Source organism: Ambystoma mexicanum, chromosome 6p (assembly GCF_040938575.1).
Source record: "Ambystoma mexicanum isolate Mex_15411 chromosome 6p, UKY_AmexF1_1, whole genome shotgun sequence".
NCBI classification, from domain to species: Eukaryota; Metazoa; Chordata; class Amphibia; order Caudata; family Ambystomatidae; genus Ambystoma; species Ambystoma mexicanum.
The window spans coordinates 769,450,021-769,467,388 of NC_090935.1; the positions used below are offsets into that span (position 1 = coordinate 769,450,021).

The 17,368-nt window shown below is 45.0% G+C and overlaps 1 protein-coding gene across 3 annotated transcripts in view; it reads right to left on the reverse strand.

Annotated features, from left to right (window-relative positions):
• Positions 1-17,368, reverse strand: part of MCTP1 (multiple C2 and transmembrane domain containing 1) — a 3,303,831-nt gene that overhangs the window by 1,084,623 nt on the left and 2,201,840 nt on the right. For all 3 annotated transcript variants that reach the window (XM_069627643.1, XM_069627644.1, XM_069627642.1), the window contains one exon: positions 13,500-13,602. In XM_069627643.1, coding sequence (XP_069483744.1) covers positions 13,500-13,602 — 103 coding nt within the window. The remainder of the gene's footprint in view (positions 1-13,499; positions 13,603-17,368) is intronic.

Here is a 17,368-nt window from a genome sequence, read left to right on the forward strand (position 1 = left end):
AAAGCAAGTTTATTATACAAATGGCTGGGATGGGCTAGATGACCACTAACCCAAGTCTTCCGGAACCGCACAGGTTGACAAATTGTATACATTTTTGCAACAGTTAAAACACTCCCATCTATTTCATTACAAACCACCCCCACACAGGATTGATTAAAACCTATACAAAGAAATCCCATTTTTCTCCAAGTCCCCCATTCTCATTGGTGGTCGTTATCTTAACTACCATCTTCAACTCATGTGAACACACCTTTTTAGGATTCGTCCTTGATTGGTCATGACATTGTCATACAGTTATATACTCAAATACAAACATAATTAATTTACAAGTCCTAGCTGGTCTGAGACCTATTAATCCTAAATGTAATTTGCACATGGTTTACATGAATACTTCAAACGACATGAGAGAGAGCAGAATAAACAGGTTCCCTTTGAACTGTCAATAACTACCTCACCCACCCCTGTTTACTGGCGTCATTGGAAATTCTGATCTAATGACTACCAATTCAGCATGCGTGGCACATCCTAAAAAAACATCAAAACGCAGAGTATCCGTCAACCCTGGCCTGAGGCGGCCTTCACTCCACATTTAGTTGTTGGTCAATAGCAGATGTTCAAATCTCTTTGCAAGCCCCAATGTACCTAAAAAATATTACACCTGCCTTTGCGATACTGCCAGGCCAACCCAGGATGGTTTGTTAGCTGAAATGACCATCTGCTAAGGTTGTAGTTACTTATTTACCCTTCCTCTGTCCTCTGAAACTCAGTTTCTCCAAGTCACTTAGACTGCTGAGTATAATCCATTTATAAAAAGACCACTACCTGTAGATTTATAATTCCATGTGACCTGTGTATGTACATCAGTGTGCATGCATGTTTAATAACTGTCATGTTTTTTTCACAGTGGGTTCTCTATGACCTGTCCCCTTCCTGTTGGCATGGCATGATAACCTGTTCTGAGATGAGAGTTTGTTGCAAAGCGTGTGCTGCAAACTCTCATCTCAGAACAGGATATCATGCCATGTTCTTTCTGGAGAGGAGCGCCTGCTACCTTTTTTGAAATATTTGCAAGGAACTTGGGGTTGGTCACCCTAAGTTACCTGGGGGCAACCAGACGTGGACTCCCTGCTCACTGTGCTCAGAGAGGCACAGCTTCACCTCACTGATGAGGTCCAACAAGGCTGAAACACGTGTATGGGGTTGCTGGTGGTACTCTTGTTCAGAGAGGAATTGCCATAGCATTTCGCTGCTGGACTGTCCATGTGGGCGGGACAAAGACTGATATGCAAATAAATATTTCCCATCTGTGAAAGGTACAGTGAGCAAAAATCGTGTGCTGCAAACTCTCATCTCAGAACAGGTTATCATGCCATGTTCTTTCTGGAGAGGAGCGCCTGCTACCTTTTTTGAAATATTTGCAAGGAACTTGGGGTTGGTCACCCTAAGTTACCTGGGGGCAACCAGACGTGGACTCCCTGCTCACTGTGCTCAGAGAGGCAAAGCGTCACCTCACTGATGAGGCCCAACAAGGCTGAAACACGTGTATGGGGTTGCTGGTGGTACTCTTGTTCAGAGAGGACTTGCCATAGCATTTTGGTGCTGGACTGCCCATGTGGGCGGGACAAAGACTGATATGCAAATGGATATTTCCCATCTGTGAAAGGTACAGTGAGCTAAAAGCTGTGCTGGAAACTCTCATCTCAGAAAAGGTAATCATGCCATGTTCTTTCTGGAGAGGAGCGCCTGCTACCTTTTTTGATATAAACAGAATTAGTCATTACTACTGTAAAAGACAAGGGACAAAACAAAACATTACAAAAGGCAACATTAAGATAGGGGGCCAGTGCTTCAAACTACAGGGTAGTCCTGTATAAATATACAAAAGTGTACATGCATTTAATAAGGAGTTCAAAACACACCATGGGCACATATCTGGCAGATACTATACATTCCAGCATGCCCTGCGTTAGTAGCACAAAACTCTCTGTGTCACACTTCTGGCAGAGACTCCTCCCCCCCCCGTCCAATCATTCAATGAATTAATAGCATAAAAACCATGGTGGGTGCATATCTGGCAATGACTACATGTCCCAGTATGCTCTGCATTAGTAGAAAAAAAACTCAACGTGGGCACATATTTGGCAGTGTCTACTAATCCCATCATGCACTGCATTAATAGCACAAAACATATTGTGGGTGCATATCTGGCATATGTGCCAATGACTACATGTCCCTCCATGCACTGTGTTAAGAGCTCAAAACTACTTATGGGCACATATATGTCAGAGACTACACATCCCAGCATTCACTGTGTTAAGAGCACAAAACTCACCCTGGGTGTACTAAACTCCCAACATGCAGACCACAATACCTGTTGAGGGTGCATTTCTGGCAGATATGCATGCATTGCGTTATGAACACATAAATTACTGTGGACACATATCTGGCATTGACTACACCTATGAGCAGGCACTGCATTAATTGCACAAATCTTGCTCTTGTTGCCTATCGGGCAGTGATTGCACATCCCAGTATTTACTTCTTTGAGAGCACAGCATTCACCGTGGGTGCATATCTAGCATAGACTACAAATCGCAGGATTTACTGCATCAATAGTAAAAAAACTCACTGTGGTTGCAAATCTGACAGAGAGTACATGCCCAAGCAAGAACTGTGTGAAGAGCACAAAACTCACTTTGGGCACACATCTAGCAGTGGCTACATGTCCCAACACGCAATGCGTTACGAGCACAAAACCCACAGTGGGTACATATATGGTACAGACTACACATCCCAGAATGCCCTGTGTTAAGAGAACAGAACTCATGGTGGGAACATAACTGGCAGTGATTACACATCAGAGCATGCACTGCTTTAAGAGCATGAAACTCACTGTGTGTGCATATCTGCAGAGAACTACCCATCTCAGCATGCACTGTGGTAAGAACACACATATCACTGTGGGCAACTAACTGGCAGTGTGTACACATCCCAGGATTCACAGCTTTAAGAGCACAAAATTCACTTTGGGCAAATATCTGGCAGATACTACACACCCGAGCATGCACTTCGTTAACAGCAGAAAGAGCACTGTTGCCATTTATCTTGCAGACTACACATCCGAGCATGTACGGTGTTGAGAGCACAAAATTCACTGTTGGTGTACATTTGGTAGAGACTACATATCCCAGCATGCGTTGCATTAAGAGCACAAAACGCACCGTGGGGATGCATATCTGTCAGAGACTACACGTCACAGGATGCACTGCATTAAGAGCACACAAGTCACTGTGGGGGCCTATCTAGCAGAGACTGCACAACGCAGCATGCACTGTCCTAAGAGCACAAAACTCATTATGGGTGCATATCTGGTAGAGACTACACATATCGAACATGCACTATGTTTAGAGTGCACAACTTAAGATGGGCACACAGCTGACAGAGACCACACATCCTAGCATGCACTGCGTCACCAGCACAAAACTCTCTGTGAGAGCATATCTGGCGGTGAGTGCACATCCTGGCATGCACTGCATCAAAAGCACAAAACTCAATGTGGGTGCACATGGCAAAGACTACACATCCCAGCATGGACTGCGTTGCTGACACAAAACTCACTGTGAGTGCATAATTGGCTGGGAATACACATACAAGCATGCTCAATATTAAGTGCATAAAACTCACTGTGGGTGCATATGGATTGCATTCTCTCTCTTTGCCTTGTATCAGAGATTGTCCACATATGCATTCAGTACTCTCCAGTAAATGAAAGCCTCACCTTGCTGTCTTTCATTTCCACCTCAATGCCTAATGTGCGCCGTAGATCCCTCCTGTGGTTAGGTTCATCCTCTCCTCCCACAATAAGATTGCCTTAAGATACCAAACTGTCCTCTCGTCATCTTGCTGATGGAGAGGACCTATCATGGGGCATAGATGACTTAAGGGAAGGAGTGAAAAGAAGTTCAGTGACAGCACAGTATACTTTTTTTTAATAAAACTGCAGCTCTCCCCAATGCACCACAATATTGTGGATGGTGTTAACGAAATCCCGAATGGTAGTAGCCATTGTTGGATGGGTCAAATGATGCCATAAAGTGCCATAAATGTTCTGGCAGTTTCTCACTCAGCACTGGATTGATGGGCCGTAACGAGCAGCAACACAATTCCAATGAAAATCACAATAATTAACTGTATGGCCACCCCAACAATCTTGCCTTACGAAAGGCTCACATTCTACAGCGGAGTGGCAAGCAGATGTGTGTGTCTGTGAATGAATGAATCGGCTGGATCATTGATTAATCACGCACTGTATGAAGATGAAAAACATTCAACACGGAAGGACTGTCAGTTTTATATCCCGTAGTCAATACAGGCATAACAGAAACATAAGAAAATAACTACAGGATTAAAGAACTCTCTTTGGTATCTACAGCGTCCAAGTAAAGTTAGGGACCCCAGTCAAAAATGACTTCAGTTACTTCAAAACACAAACATTCCAGCTGATCTATTATCACTAAGGCTAGACATTTACAATCCACCTCTTCTATTAGTAATAAGAGCATCATCTTTAACCTCCCCTGACCCGGGTCTGATCATAACGTCATCACCTTCACTATCCCAAAATACACCACACCCAAAGTCTTACTGCAATGGGCTCCTGCCTCACAATCTAGAAACACATGCAACGTCACCCCAGAGAATATGCTCCCTATAACACTCAGACTGCGACCCCAACCTAAAGGTGGAGCTACACAATCATACTCTCCTTCTAGCTATGGACAAAGTTGCCCCACTAAGTACCCGCAAACCAAAACCTAGAGCTCACGTAAACTCTTGGTACACACCAGACCTTAAAATTCTATGATCCACCAAGCGAACCGCAGGGGCCACCTGGAAAACCATGCCCTCTAAAGTGAATACAGTCCAGTTCCTCACAGCAGCAAAAACCTACCAACAGGCTATCATCCAGGCGAAGAGCCTTACTTACAACAAGCGCATAGCTAAAGCCAAAACAGGTACAAAAGAACTATTCTCCATCCTGCGCGAACTCAAATCCTCTGTCACTCCTCTAGAAAGCTGCCTCAAGGATTCCACTTGGTGCACCAATATCCAAAAGGCATTCTTCGACAAGACCGCCCTACCACAAAACAAAATTGCCCCCAAAAAAAAGAAACTATGCCTTCCAGATACATCAGCGGACACTGAAACCCCACTCAATCCCAACAACTATTCAAATTTAGACTAGTTACGATACAAGAAGTCACGAAAATGTGCAAAGGCCTCAAACCCTCGAGATGCCAAGGCGAAATCTGCTCAGCCCCCTTTATCAAAGAATGTGTGGCAGAAATAGCGCCATTCATCACCTCACCCAACAATAACTCCTCCATGCAAGGTATTGTTCCAGACAACTTGAAAGAAGCCTAGCTTCTCCCACTCCTGAAAAACTCTCACTAGACCCCAACATCCCTACCAACTACAATCCCATCACCACAGTCCCTTTCCTCCTAAAAATTCCAGAGAGAACAGCATACCTGCAAATACAGGAACACGTGGAGTCAAATAACATCCTCGGCCTATGCCAATCTGGCCTCCGGCCAGGGCATGGCACAGAGTCAGCACTCCTAGATCTCAAATTCCAAATTGATGAGATCATAGATAATGGGAACCTAGCCATCCTGCTCTTTCTCGACCTAGCTGTGGCTTTCGACCTAGTAAATCACCAAATCCTTTGCCAACACGTCTCCTCCGCAGCCCAATTCTCTTACAAAGCCATGGCCTGGATTGAATCCTTTCTATGCAATTGCACAATGAGGGTCTTCTCCAACGTAGCGGCTGCCACGCCAGCCCCAGTCCTCTGCGTTGTGTCACAAGGCTCATGTGTTTCGCCAACACTTTATAACATTTTCACTAAGCCCCTTTCCGACCTCCTGGATGAACAAGGCATCTCCTACACCAATTATGCGGACGATACGCAGATCCTTGTGCCTATCTCCTGTAACTACAGTAAGGATACCAATGCCCTTAACAATATGTATCAAATCAAAGCCGGGATGGTGCAACATGAACTTTGTCTAAATGATGACAAAACAGAACTCCTAGTAGTAGGGACCCAATCCCGATTAAACAAATTGGATTACGATTACAAATCCTTTACCATAGATGGGAACCCCATGACCGTGCTGAAGGAAGTGAAACCCTTGGGGGTTTACTTTGACTCCTCGCTCACCCTTACCAGACAATTCAACGCAACAGACTCGGCAGCAACCTATACAGCTACACAAATCAACACCTGTTGACCATTCTTAACAGCTGACAATTGTATCAACTCATTCCGACAGACCTACCCGAGCCATCACCTCCCACCTCCTCACCATGGCCAAATTCAAGCAAGCAAAAGCAGGTGACCATAGCTTCCCAGTAGTGGCTGCCAAACAATAGAATGCCTTACCAAGATCAGACCCCTCATTCTGGTCCTTCCGCAAAAAACGTACAACTTGGCTATTCACACAAGACCTCTTGCTCACACTGTCAAGATCACATTACTCCCCATATTTGTGTTACCCCTGTCACTGCTAAATCTTACTTTGCCTACCACTTCAGTATTATGCACTGTAAACATCTAATCTATGTACTGTAACTAGCGGCCAGATACCCCCGGGTTCGGCATGCTCTACATATGGAAATAAATAAACTTCATGGTTTTGACGACCTATGAAACCAAAGGTGTTCTGAAGAAGAAACCTTTCCATAAACCCACTGAAAGGAATGTACTCCTGCATAAAATGAGCCCTCACACGAAGCACATTGAATAAAAAATACCTTTCGGACAGTTTCTTAGATTAAGAAGAAATGGCAGTACGACAGAAATATATTTAATTTTCTTATATTTCTATATGAAGATGAGCCATTTACGTGTGAAGAAACCATTAAACGACACTTTAATAGGCAATCCGGCCTCCTTGAGTTTAGCCATATTTCATATTAGGGGCCGAAACACAATGGGCCTCATTAAGAGTATGCCGTCTGTTAACATTGGTGCCGGTAAAATACCAGCAACGTTGTTACCGGATCTGCATACTCTGAGTTCTGCGAGCGGGTGCCTTTCTGCCCACCAGGTTTGACCTAGCGGGCGGAACGGCACCTGCTGGCAGACTTTTGAATGGTGCCGGTGCTAGCGTCCTCTCCATACCCATTGAGTCCTATGGGACTCGAATGGGAATGGGGAATCATTTTTTCCGGCGCCTGGCAATGGGGAATTAAAGGGACTGCAGGGACTGTAATGCCCTGGTAATTCCCTATTGTCAGGCGCCAGAAATAAAATGACTCCAGTGACAGCCGTGCCGTTTTTACCCTATAAGGGCTCAATGGGAATGGGGAAGGGCCCTGGTGAATGGGGAATTACCGCCCCCGCCAACCTTGGAATGGGGTGGTAATAGCTCCATTCACCAGGGCAGAGCCGGTAAGGATTTGGAGGCAGCCATGGCGCTAATGAGGCCCAAGGTCTCAGGAGGGGTGAGTGTGATTGAAAGACTTCAATAAGCACACAGAGTAAAGGACACTTACAAATAACTCAGTCAGGTGTATTATTCAAGGCCATTGAACATCACACATAATGAGAATCACAGTAATACTAATAAACCAACACAATCCTATCAACATATGTATATACAAGACCAAGGGGCCTAAAGGGTTAAATGCACAAAATGCACAACCTAAAAAGGGAAGGAAGCAGGTAGTGCAAAGAGTCTTTAGGCAATTCGACATCAATCACAGTCCTAACTGAAAGGCAGTCCCTAAGATGAGGGGAGCCTATTGCTCAAATGTACTTGCAATGCTGGTGCATGCGATAGTGCAGATGGACGAAACGGGGTCTCTTCAGGGGGCTGTAGCAGCTCAGGAAGGTGGGTGAGGCGATGAAGAATAAGTTCCCACTATTCATGGAGGGTCTCCCCTTGAGGGTAGAACAGGTTCCAAGAGGTGGGAATAGTTTGCTAGTTCGCATTAGCAGTGGAAAGGAGAGCGGCCCTCAGGGGCCACTTGTGCGTAAAAATGGATGGATGCACTAAGGGCCACCGGTAAGGGTCGTTAGTACTCACTGCCCCTAGACGCACTCCGACCAAACTTCGGCAGTCGAGTCCACTTCGGTTGCAGGTTCAAATGCGGCAATTATTGCGTCCCTGCGGCTTTCATCTGGAAAGCTGCAGCATTGATTCCCAAATGGAACAGTGGCGATTTCTCTGCTACTGGTGGAGGTGGTCCCAAATAAGGACTGACCCGGGTCGCCTCGACCTGGGGAAAGTGAAGGAGTAAGATGACCAAAAGACAGGACAAAGAGCCTTGTGGCATGGCCATTTCGGAGCCAGTCCATCTATTCATGCCAAACGCGGTGAACGCGGTTTGCATGGCAAGAAAGGGTTTAAAATACACAAAAAGATAAGCTGCCACCAGCCCCGTCCGAGGCACATCTTCACTTCTCCGAAAATTCCCTTTGAGAGTGTCTATGTCCCTTGGAAATGACTATAGGACCCAAGCGCACTGTACTGTAAGGTACATTGTGCACTTGTAACATGTTGCAGAAAAGTTGCAACATTTGCAAGGACTAAGGGAAACAAAGTCTCCCAGTACTGACTGTCTTTAAGGGCGTGTCAATTTACCCATAACAAAGTGAGCGAAAAGCCCAGAGGAGTGCTGCAGAAGCCTGTGCTCCTCTGGTAAAGTCAGACTATGGTGTTAAAACTAAGCAAAAAGTTGGGGGGGTACACAACTGGAGGGATAATTACACATATAATGGAAATGTTTCCCAACATGGCCTACCCTCTGTCTTCCGGGGCCAGGTACCTGCTCACCCTGCCACCCACCCGCACTGCCTCCGGACCACCCAGTGCACTGGGGTCTGTATCTGTACCCATACAGCCCCCCCCTTTTTTTCTCTTCCTGCACTTATCGGACATACCCTGTCTGCCACTTTAATCCCAGCATTTGACACCTGCGGGCTCCACTACCACTATTTGATGCCTTTATTATTTTTTTTTTAAATGTTCATAATTTATCTGTTTTTCCTTTGCTCTGCACTTTCCACTTCTTCCCCCTTCCTTGCACTTTTCCTCTTTCCTCTCCCCTGCACGTGTGCATTCTCAATGTGGGTCTAGTAAGATCGTTGTCTTTGTTCTCCCTTGCTCCCTCCCCTTCCTCGCCTTGTCGCGCTCTGAAACACTTGTGTATGAGCGTGATACAAATAAAATATCAATATCAATTTCAATATCTTTGCAATAGTCCACACAATCAGCAATTAACACCTGCTTAAAAGACTTATAGTTGGTGTGATCAGGATTTGTAAATTCATGTATATTTCGCACCCACCTTGACTCTGGCCGAGACCCTTTTCATCAACGAGTGGCCTCTGTCTAATTTAAATATTTGTGTTCCTATCGCAGATAGGCCTATGGTGAAAATGCATGCACTTCTCCTCTCGCTACATGGTGGGGTGCCTGCAGCGACCAATATACTCAGTTTTTTATATTCACTACCAGCAGCAGACAATGTATTGGGCTTTGTAGAACTGCCCCACAACAAGGATGCAGTACCTTTTTGCATCTGTGGCAGGAAATGCATGTGTTTTGCTGGACCAGGGTACTGCAGTACACACACTATACAATAGGGTATTAGTCACCGCTCTTTCTCGACATTCAGTATACAGTATAGTACAAAACCGTACACAATCTATACCTCTTTTCATTTTCATTTTAACAATTGTCAAACAAGCAGCTACAATACAAAGGTTATCATTCATGGACAAATTTACAAATCTCGAAGACACCAACTGTTATTAAATTGTCATATTTTTCATTGCATAAAGAGCTGAGGCAGAGATGTAAAATCTTAGTTCTCTTGTCCTTGTAAAATGGGAATGTTTACTGTCTATTGTGTTCTTGGGAGCCTTTGAAGTGGTTGTTTTTTTATAGTGAAACCAAAAAAGTGATGGGTGGAAGGTTTTTAATCCATCTGAACCACTGGCATTGCTCTGGGCAACCTTCCACACCACCGTTTTTTAGCCCGTCTGTGCCATTGCCAAAGGGGTCCAGCCACATGCAAATCAGCCAGGTACTGCCAGCAATGGGAGCAGCCCTGCCTGAACTGCCAGGCCAGGTCCCCTCTGCACGGAAACACCAGTGACCCCATAGAGCATTTTCTTGGATGACATGCCTTTTGTCGTGGGCAGAGCTGTCCACACAAGGGTACCTTACAACTGGGGACACCTCCACAGACAAGACACACATTGGGCTTTTTCATTGTAGTGTGAGCAGGTGCTTAAAAAATCTTTGAAGCTAATCTGAAGGAGAAAAGAAAAACGATGGGTACTTCCCACCTTATTTGATGTAGGGGGCCTGTCCCATGAGGGGAAGGAACAATACCATCTGAAACTAAATAGCCCTTATAGGGCTCAATGGGAATGGGGAAGGCGCTAATAACGGTACCGCAAATTGCGGTACCGTTATTAGCACCAAAGTCCCTTTGCAGGTCCCGTCATTAATGCCTGGTAAAACCAGGCGTTAAGGGTAAAACCAGGTGTTAAGGAAGGACCCGCAAAGGGAACTTGTAATAGGGCTGTAAGGGATTACCGGTACCGGTGCCCTTACCGGTAGTCCCTTACCGCCCACCTCGTAATGAGGCCCCTAGTCTTGACCGCTGCCAAGCTACCTTGATCTGTCTGGCTTGTCCAGAAGGTTACCCTGTTCCATGAACTAGGCTGGCCTCCTGAACCTCTGGCCACCAGGTCAGAGTTCAGAAATCCATTTTAACAGGCCATGTGCACGGTGCCAACAGAGAACAGAATCAGCAGGGGAGAGAAGGGTTGAAGGCAGAAGCAAAGCGGTAGGTCTTAAGATGCTTCCGGAACCAGAGATGGTTCTTCTCAAGTTTCAGAGTGGCAGGGAGGCTGTTCCAGAGGGAGGACCCAGCCAAAGACAGAGATCTACCGCCAGCTCATTTCTTTGAAAAATGACTGACCATGAGGGTGTTAGATGTAGAGGAGCAAAGAGCTCGAGAGGGGAGGTATTTGCGGAGGGATAGCTAAAGGTATTTTGGACCCAGGCCCCAGAAAGCCTTGTGGAAAGGGGGTTTTGAATTGAATCCTTGCATCCACTGGGAGCCAATGGAGAGATTTCAGGGCTGGAGAGATACGATCCCAGGGTTTGAGACCAAGGACAAGTCTTGCAGTCCTGTTCTGGATTAGTTGCAAAGGGCAGAGAGTAGAGGCAGGTAGATTTAGAAAGAGGCTGTTGCAATAGTCCAACCTAGTGAGAACCAGGGCTTGGGAGACAGTGAGCTTCTGGGGGCAGGAGAGAAAAGGCAGAGTACCTCTGAGGAGGTGCAGTAGGAAGTTTGACTTTTTAGAGACATCAGAGATGTGGGCAGAGAAGGAAAGTGTAGAGTCAAAGATGACCCAGTGGTTCTTGGCCTCGCAGGTGAGGGAAGGAGGAGGGCCAAGGGAGGACGGCCAGAGAGTGAGGGGAAAGGAGGGTGAAGGTGTGTCGATGAGGAGGATCTCTGTCTTGCTGGCATTCAGCTAAAGATCGTTGCCGGCACATCAATCTTGGATGGCAGTTTGGCAGAGATGAGATAGGGAGAGGAGGTGGCTGAGGGAAGCCTAAACATGAGTTGAGTGTTGTCAGCATAGCACTGGAAATTGGAGCAGAAAATCGCAATGTAGTGGGCAAGAGTAGCCAGATATTGGTTGAAAAGCCAGGGCCAGAGGACAGACCCCTGGGAACACCACAGGTAGAAAGGGAGATAGATGATGGGAAGGACCCAATTTGGACCTGGGACGGTCGATCAGAGAGGAAAGAGGTCAGACAGGCCAGAGCCTGATCGCTGATGCCCAGATTGTCACAGAGACGGTTGAGCAGGATGGGATGGTTGACCGTGTGAAAGGCAGAAGAGAGATTGAGTAGGATATCATGTGTTCATCTATTTGTTTTTTTTTTAAAGTGTACCAAATGGAATAGATTATGTTCCCCTCATTGCCTGCATCGATGTTGTGATTATCGTAAGAGGGTTTTTATTTCCACGTGATACTGACTTGTTGACAGATAAGTTCTCCTGGATTTCAGTTATGAAGGGTGTGTTGGAGATAGGACTGTAGCTTTCTGGCAGGTTAGGGTCAGCTGTTGACTTTGTTGAGCAGAGGTTTATCAAAAGGCCTGAAGAACTTCCTATTGTATAAAAAAATTGATAATGGGTTTGCCGATGTTGGCTTGGGCAAGGGTCTTTGGGTCATCCTAATGGGTTGTTTGCATTGTCTGTGGTTATACATTCTGGGGCAGATGGTTCCTAGTGCCAGTATTCATGGTTTGTTTGGTGCTATTTCCAACCCCGTGACCTGTGAAAACATTGCCATGAAAAAGGTGCCTATGTGGTCTTGGCTCTGTCCAATTTTTGTCAGTGAAGTATGCGGAGAAGCAGTGTCATAGTTGTCAGTAAGGGGGTGGGTTTCAGGGATTTTCTGCAGTACAAAGCGTCTTTCTTTCAGGCCTCGTTGCGCAGACATGCAATGTGCTTTGTGATCTTTTTTTTTGCTCCTATTGTTTCTTCTGCGTAATCTGATTTAGCGCAGTTGGGTACAGTCGGTCGGTTCCTAAGCAGAGATCCGTCGGCTGTTTGTTGGTATCCTTACGGCAGCCACTTCGGAAGCTTGGTCTTACGCCATCCCTCACTTGTGAGCAAATGTAGATAGTGGGGTCATGTGGTCTGCATTTGGATGCAATGTTCCTTCCAACGATTCTCAGATGCCTGCAAGTGAGGAGGCAGTGTTATGGGCTGCAAAGCTGGCCATCAACAGTGGCGAGGCCCATGTGTAAAGCAAGTCAGTCCAATTAAAAAAGCACCACAGTGAGCGGCCATTCCGATTCTTTATATTTTGAAAACATCTACAAAAGGGAGCATACACTTAAGGGGAGAAGACAGTAAACCGTCAAACAATTTATCCATTCAGCTTTCGATTCTGAAATGCTAATGGTGTCTAGGGAAATGGCATGTGAGCTGAAAGCCTCCTAGCCCACCTACCACCGCGCCTCTCTAGGATTATTTGCAATATGTTACAGAGGGTGGATAAACATAAGTTCTGCATGGCATATGGTCTTCTGAGAGGTGAGAAGTAATGCCTAAATGAGCATGCGCACACTTCACTCAAGCCTGCGGTTGGGAGATACGACGAGCACAGGGAAAGCCAATCCATGCAGCCATGTTTTTATTTTACCCTACATGCAGACATTTCACATTTTATTTTGTCATAGCGACACACTTGGGAAAATATTGCCACCATCAATCTTTCTTACTTGCATGTTCACAGTACGCTGGCACTAATGGAGTGTGCCGTGGTGCCCAGTGTTTCCCGCCAAAAACCGATAGATCGCTTAAATAATAAAGGGTGCACTTTACTGAAACAATGGGGTTCGGTGTGTGGCTTTCTTAGTGGAGTACTGCATGCATCCGGAACTTACAACGTGAAGACTTTGTTCCATTCCGGGCTCAGATTCTTGTACACCGTGTGTGTGAGTAGCCTGTCATTGTTCAATTCGACCACACAGAACGGGTCACTTTTACCTGCAAGGAAGAAAGGAAACTGCATCACATAAAAGGCATACAATGTATCCCGTTCCCAAAAAACACACTTCCAACCCTTCCAAAGTTTTAAATGAAAATACATAAGAAGACTCGCGTTAAGGTGACCTTGAATCAGGGGTGGAATGGCCTATAGGGAACTCTGGAGATTTCCCGGTAGGCCTCTGCACCCTGGGCCTCTTTTGTGTGGTATTTCCAACTTTTCCCATAGGAAAAGGGTTGGGCTTGCTCAAAATGTGTAATATGGGGCCACTTTGAAAATTATTTCCAGGGCCTCTTTTGGTTCCCCGTCCACCCCTGAGTGGAATGTACTCTGACATATATGAGATTGGAACTGATGATCTCAAGTGACAAAGCAAAATCTAACAATGGGTCACCCCTAAATTGTATCCACAGATGGGACACCTACTCACTGGCCAGGGTAATACAAATGTATAAAATAAAAAAAAGAGAGTAGGTCACCCTGCCCTGCCAAATATGTGCATCACAGTGCATACATTCCTTAGATACTGGAATTCATCCAGCCATCAACACCTCTGTCGACTTTAGCATCACTACACAAAGGAATTTTAGCGCACAAACACATAATCGTATTAACTTCTTACAAATCATTCAAAAAAATGCACATTGTTTACATCATTTCAAAACATATCTTCCCATGTTTATAATAGAGTGAGGCATTATGAACAATCCTAAAGAGTGCAAATGCTTCAAAATGCATGACAGACCATCTTATCTCATTTAGTTTTCATAGAGGAACATGAACCATTTGGCCGATTTCTTCTCCCACCTAGAATTAATTTCTGCATTCAAACAGGATGGTTATCTGACTAACTCACACAGAATGTTTTTACAAAGTCTTCTTTTTATCTGGCTTAACAATTTCTTCATCACAACATCCAATTCATAGTGTTGAGGCCCATGTTAACCCTCTGGGAACTTGCATATGTCCCCATTTGGATGACACCATAAGACAAACAGCAATTTTTTATAAAAACAAATGTCAGCGCTTTGTGTTTCGGCCCCTAAAAAGGAATCCACTCCTCTGCAGTGTCTACATGTCAAAAACTTCAGGGCCTTCATCAGGACGCAACAATCATTAAAATTTGGAATTGAATACTATGCACTCCTGGGACTGGAGAACGTCAAACCCAACAAAATCCTATTAGATTCTACACAGATGCATCAGGCTTCAGATTAATAGTGATGTCTTGATTTGATTAATCTATTTCTTTTTGATACCCTCAACATGAAACGCTTATTTTCTTTTTTTCTTTTATAACTGCATCCGACCTGCGGGAATATTGCAGTCATCCAACAAGCAAGTTCTTGTCCTATTCAAAGATCTGCACATGTCTTCTTATACCATTAGGGAAATCCGCTATACAAACATGTGTAACACATCCTCTTGTTATTGTAAGTGCCTTCCTAGTTCTCCTGGTCAAAATCAACTTGCGTTCTTTGTCATATAAGAACCTCCCAAAATCTCCCCACAGCTTGAAGACCAACTCCTGATGTCACATTGGTGTTAGAGCAATCAGATAAGCCACTGGACGCATTCATAAAGCTGAACCATTATTTGCAAGTTCAAAGTGTACGGTATTTTAAACAAGGAGAAGCCTTCCCATGAACAAAGCATGGGGAAACTCAAAGCTCTTGCTAGAGAGAAGAGCTTCCCTAAGTGCCATACAATTATCAGAGCATAGTTAACACAGAGCATGATTTACACGCAATAGACATCTCAGCAAGGTTCTATGAAAAAGGACTCTGAGATTGAAGAGGATCATTAAATGAAGAAGAACGAGAGGGCTCCACAAAGCTCTCTATTGTGATCCTCGGTCCTGTGACAGATCTCCCAGCCCCATTGAAGCCATTGTGCAACGACTGCCTGAACCCCAAACTCCACATCTTTGTGGCAATGTCCCAATAGCTAGATGGGGAAAGATTTACTCAAGATTGAGGGCATCCAACTCAGGTTTAGGGGTTATTGCCTCAAATTGGAGAAAGAAGACTGAGAAAAGCAACATGCCCATTGCTCAAGATGAAATATTTGGATGTTAAAGCATTTTGAGCTGTGATTGACCAGGCACCAGCAATTCCAATAAATTCTAGTCAAGAGCCGCTCACACCTTTCTTATGATGTGTTGAAGCATTATCGATTGATCAACATATTAGAGTGCTGATTTCGTTATGTAAGAAGATCATGACCGACCACTAACCACTGATGGTTAGATGGCCCATATAAGGAAAATATTCTTTTTTAAAGCTGCTAGATTTGGACAGGAACAAGCATGACATAGTAGAGTAGAAGGGTAGAGGTAAAGAAATTCAGCAGACCTCCTGAGTGGCTTCTCTGTTATGGTAAAGGTGCTCTCAGTAGATCCTGACTTTCCTCTGAAACTTAGAAGGCATCTGCTATGCAGAATTATAATAGTTGGTTGAAGGGAGGAACAACTGAAGGCAGCTGAAACTGCCCAAACATGTGACAACTCTGAGAAAGACCATGGGAAACGTGGTAGGGTGTACAAAGGGCAATTCAATATCACTCTCTCACCCAGAGATGAATTGCGACTATATTCAGCTTGATCACTGGAGGATAGATACACAACATAAAACAAATTAGCTCCAGTTATAGATAGTGTGGGGGCAGATTGAACAGGAATCGTGCAAGCCTCCATGAGTGTATGGGATTTGCACAGTAGAGTGCAAAAAGAATGGGATACTAACTCCCATACATTCTTAATAGACATTCTAGGGGATGGAGTGGCTATTAAAGTTTGTAAATGAAGGCACTCATACAAACATTGTTAACATGTTTGTTTCCACTAGAGTTACTCCTTGGCAGAATGGTTCCCTTAAGAAGGGCTTGAGGTAAAATAGCCCATGGTGCAGTTGCTATAGTAACTATTCAGAATGAAGAGACCATTGCCCTAGATAAGGTGCTGTTTGTTAAAAATGTAATTGATGGATGCTGATTGGGTAATGACATCAGTAGGTCTGTATGGTTACTTGGTCTCAGAGAAGAAATTTGAATACGTTGTTAGAAACTTGGTTTATAGTTGCAGTGCTGAAAGACAGTGTGGAACCCAGAAACAGAGAGCTGGGGGGACGTAGCACTGAGGGGAGCCCACTAGAAACCAATTAACTGCTTCATTCAGATCGAGCCACTGACTATCCTTATGTTATATTATGTTAATAAGTGTTTATGATGTACCAAATCACCACCATAGTAGTATCAGGGTACCCAGGCCTGTCTGTAGAGTGGCATAATGTGTCTCCACCAGGGTTATCCAGACTTTAGTCTGCTGGAAGAAAGATAATGCAAAAACAAAGAGATGAGGACTGGAAGGTTTAGAATTAATCTTAAACCTCTGGCAATTGCTCTGGGCAACCCTCCAGACCATTGGTCTTCCCCTGCCAAGCCTTCACAGAAAGGGGAAAGACCATATGCAAACCAGGCTTGGCCCCACCCCCAAAGGGGCAGTCCAGCCTCAAGTGATAGGTCACATCCCTTCTGCATGAGGCCACACGAATCCCCAGACATGTTTCAGCCTCATTGGGTGTCATCAGGAAGGAGTAGCTTGGGTCTCTCTGCCCAGCAGGCACGGGACCCAGGTCTGAGCATACCCATCCCACTCAGGGTGACAACGTAAAAACAAGGGGCTGGACTACACCTTTTGGGGTCGGACCAAGCCTGATTTGCATATGATCTTGTAGAGGAGATCCCAGATATGACCCGCACCCCCGC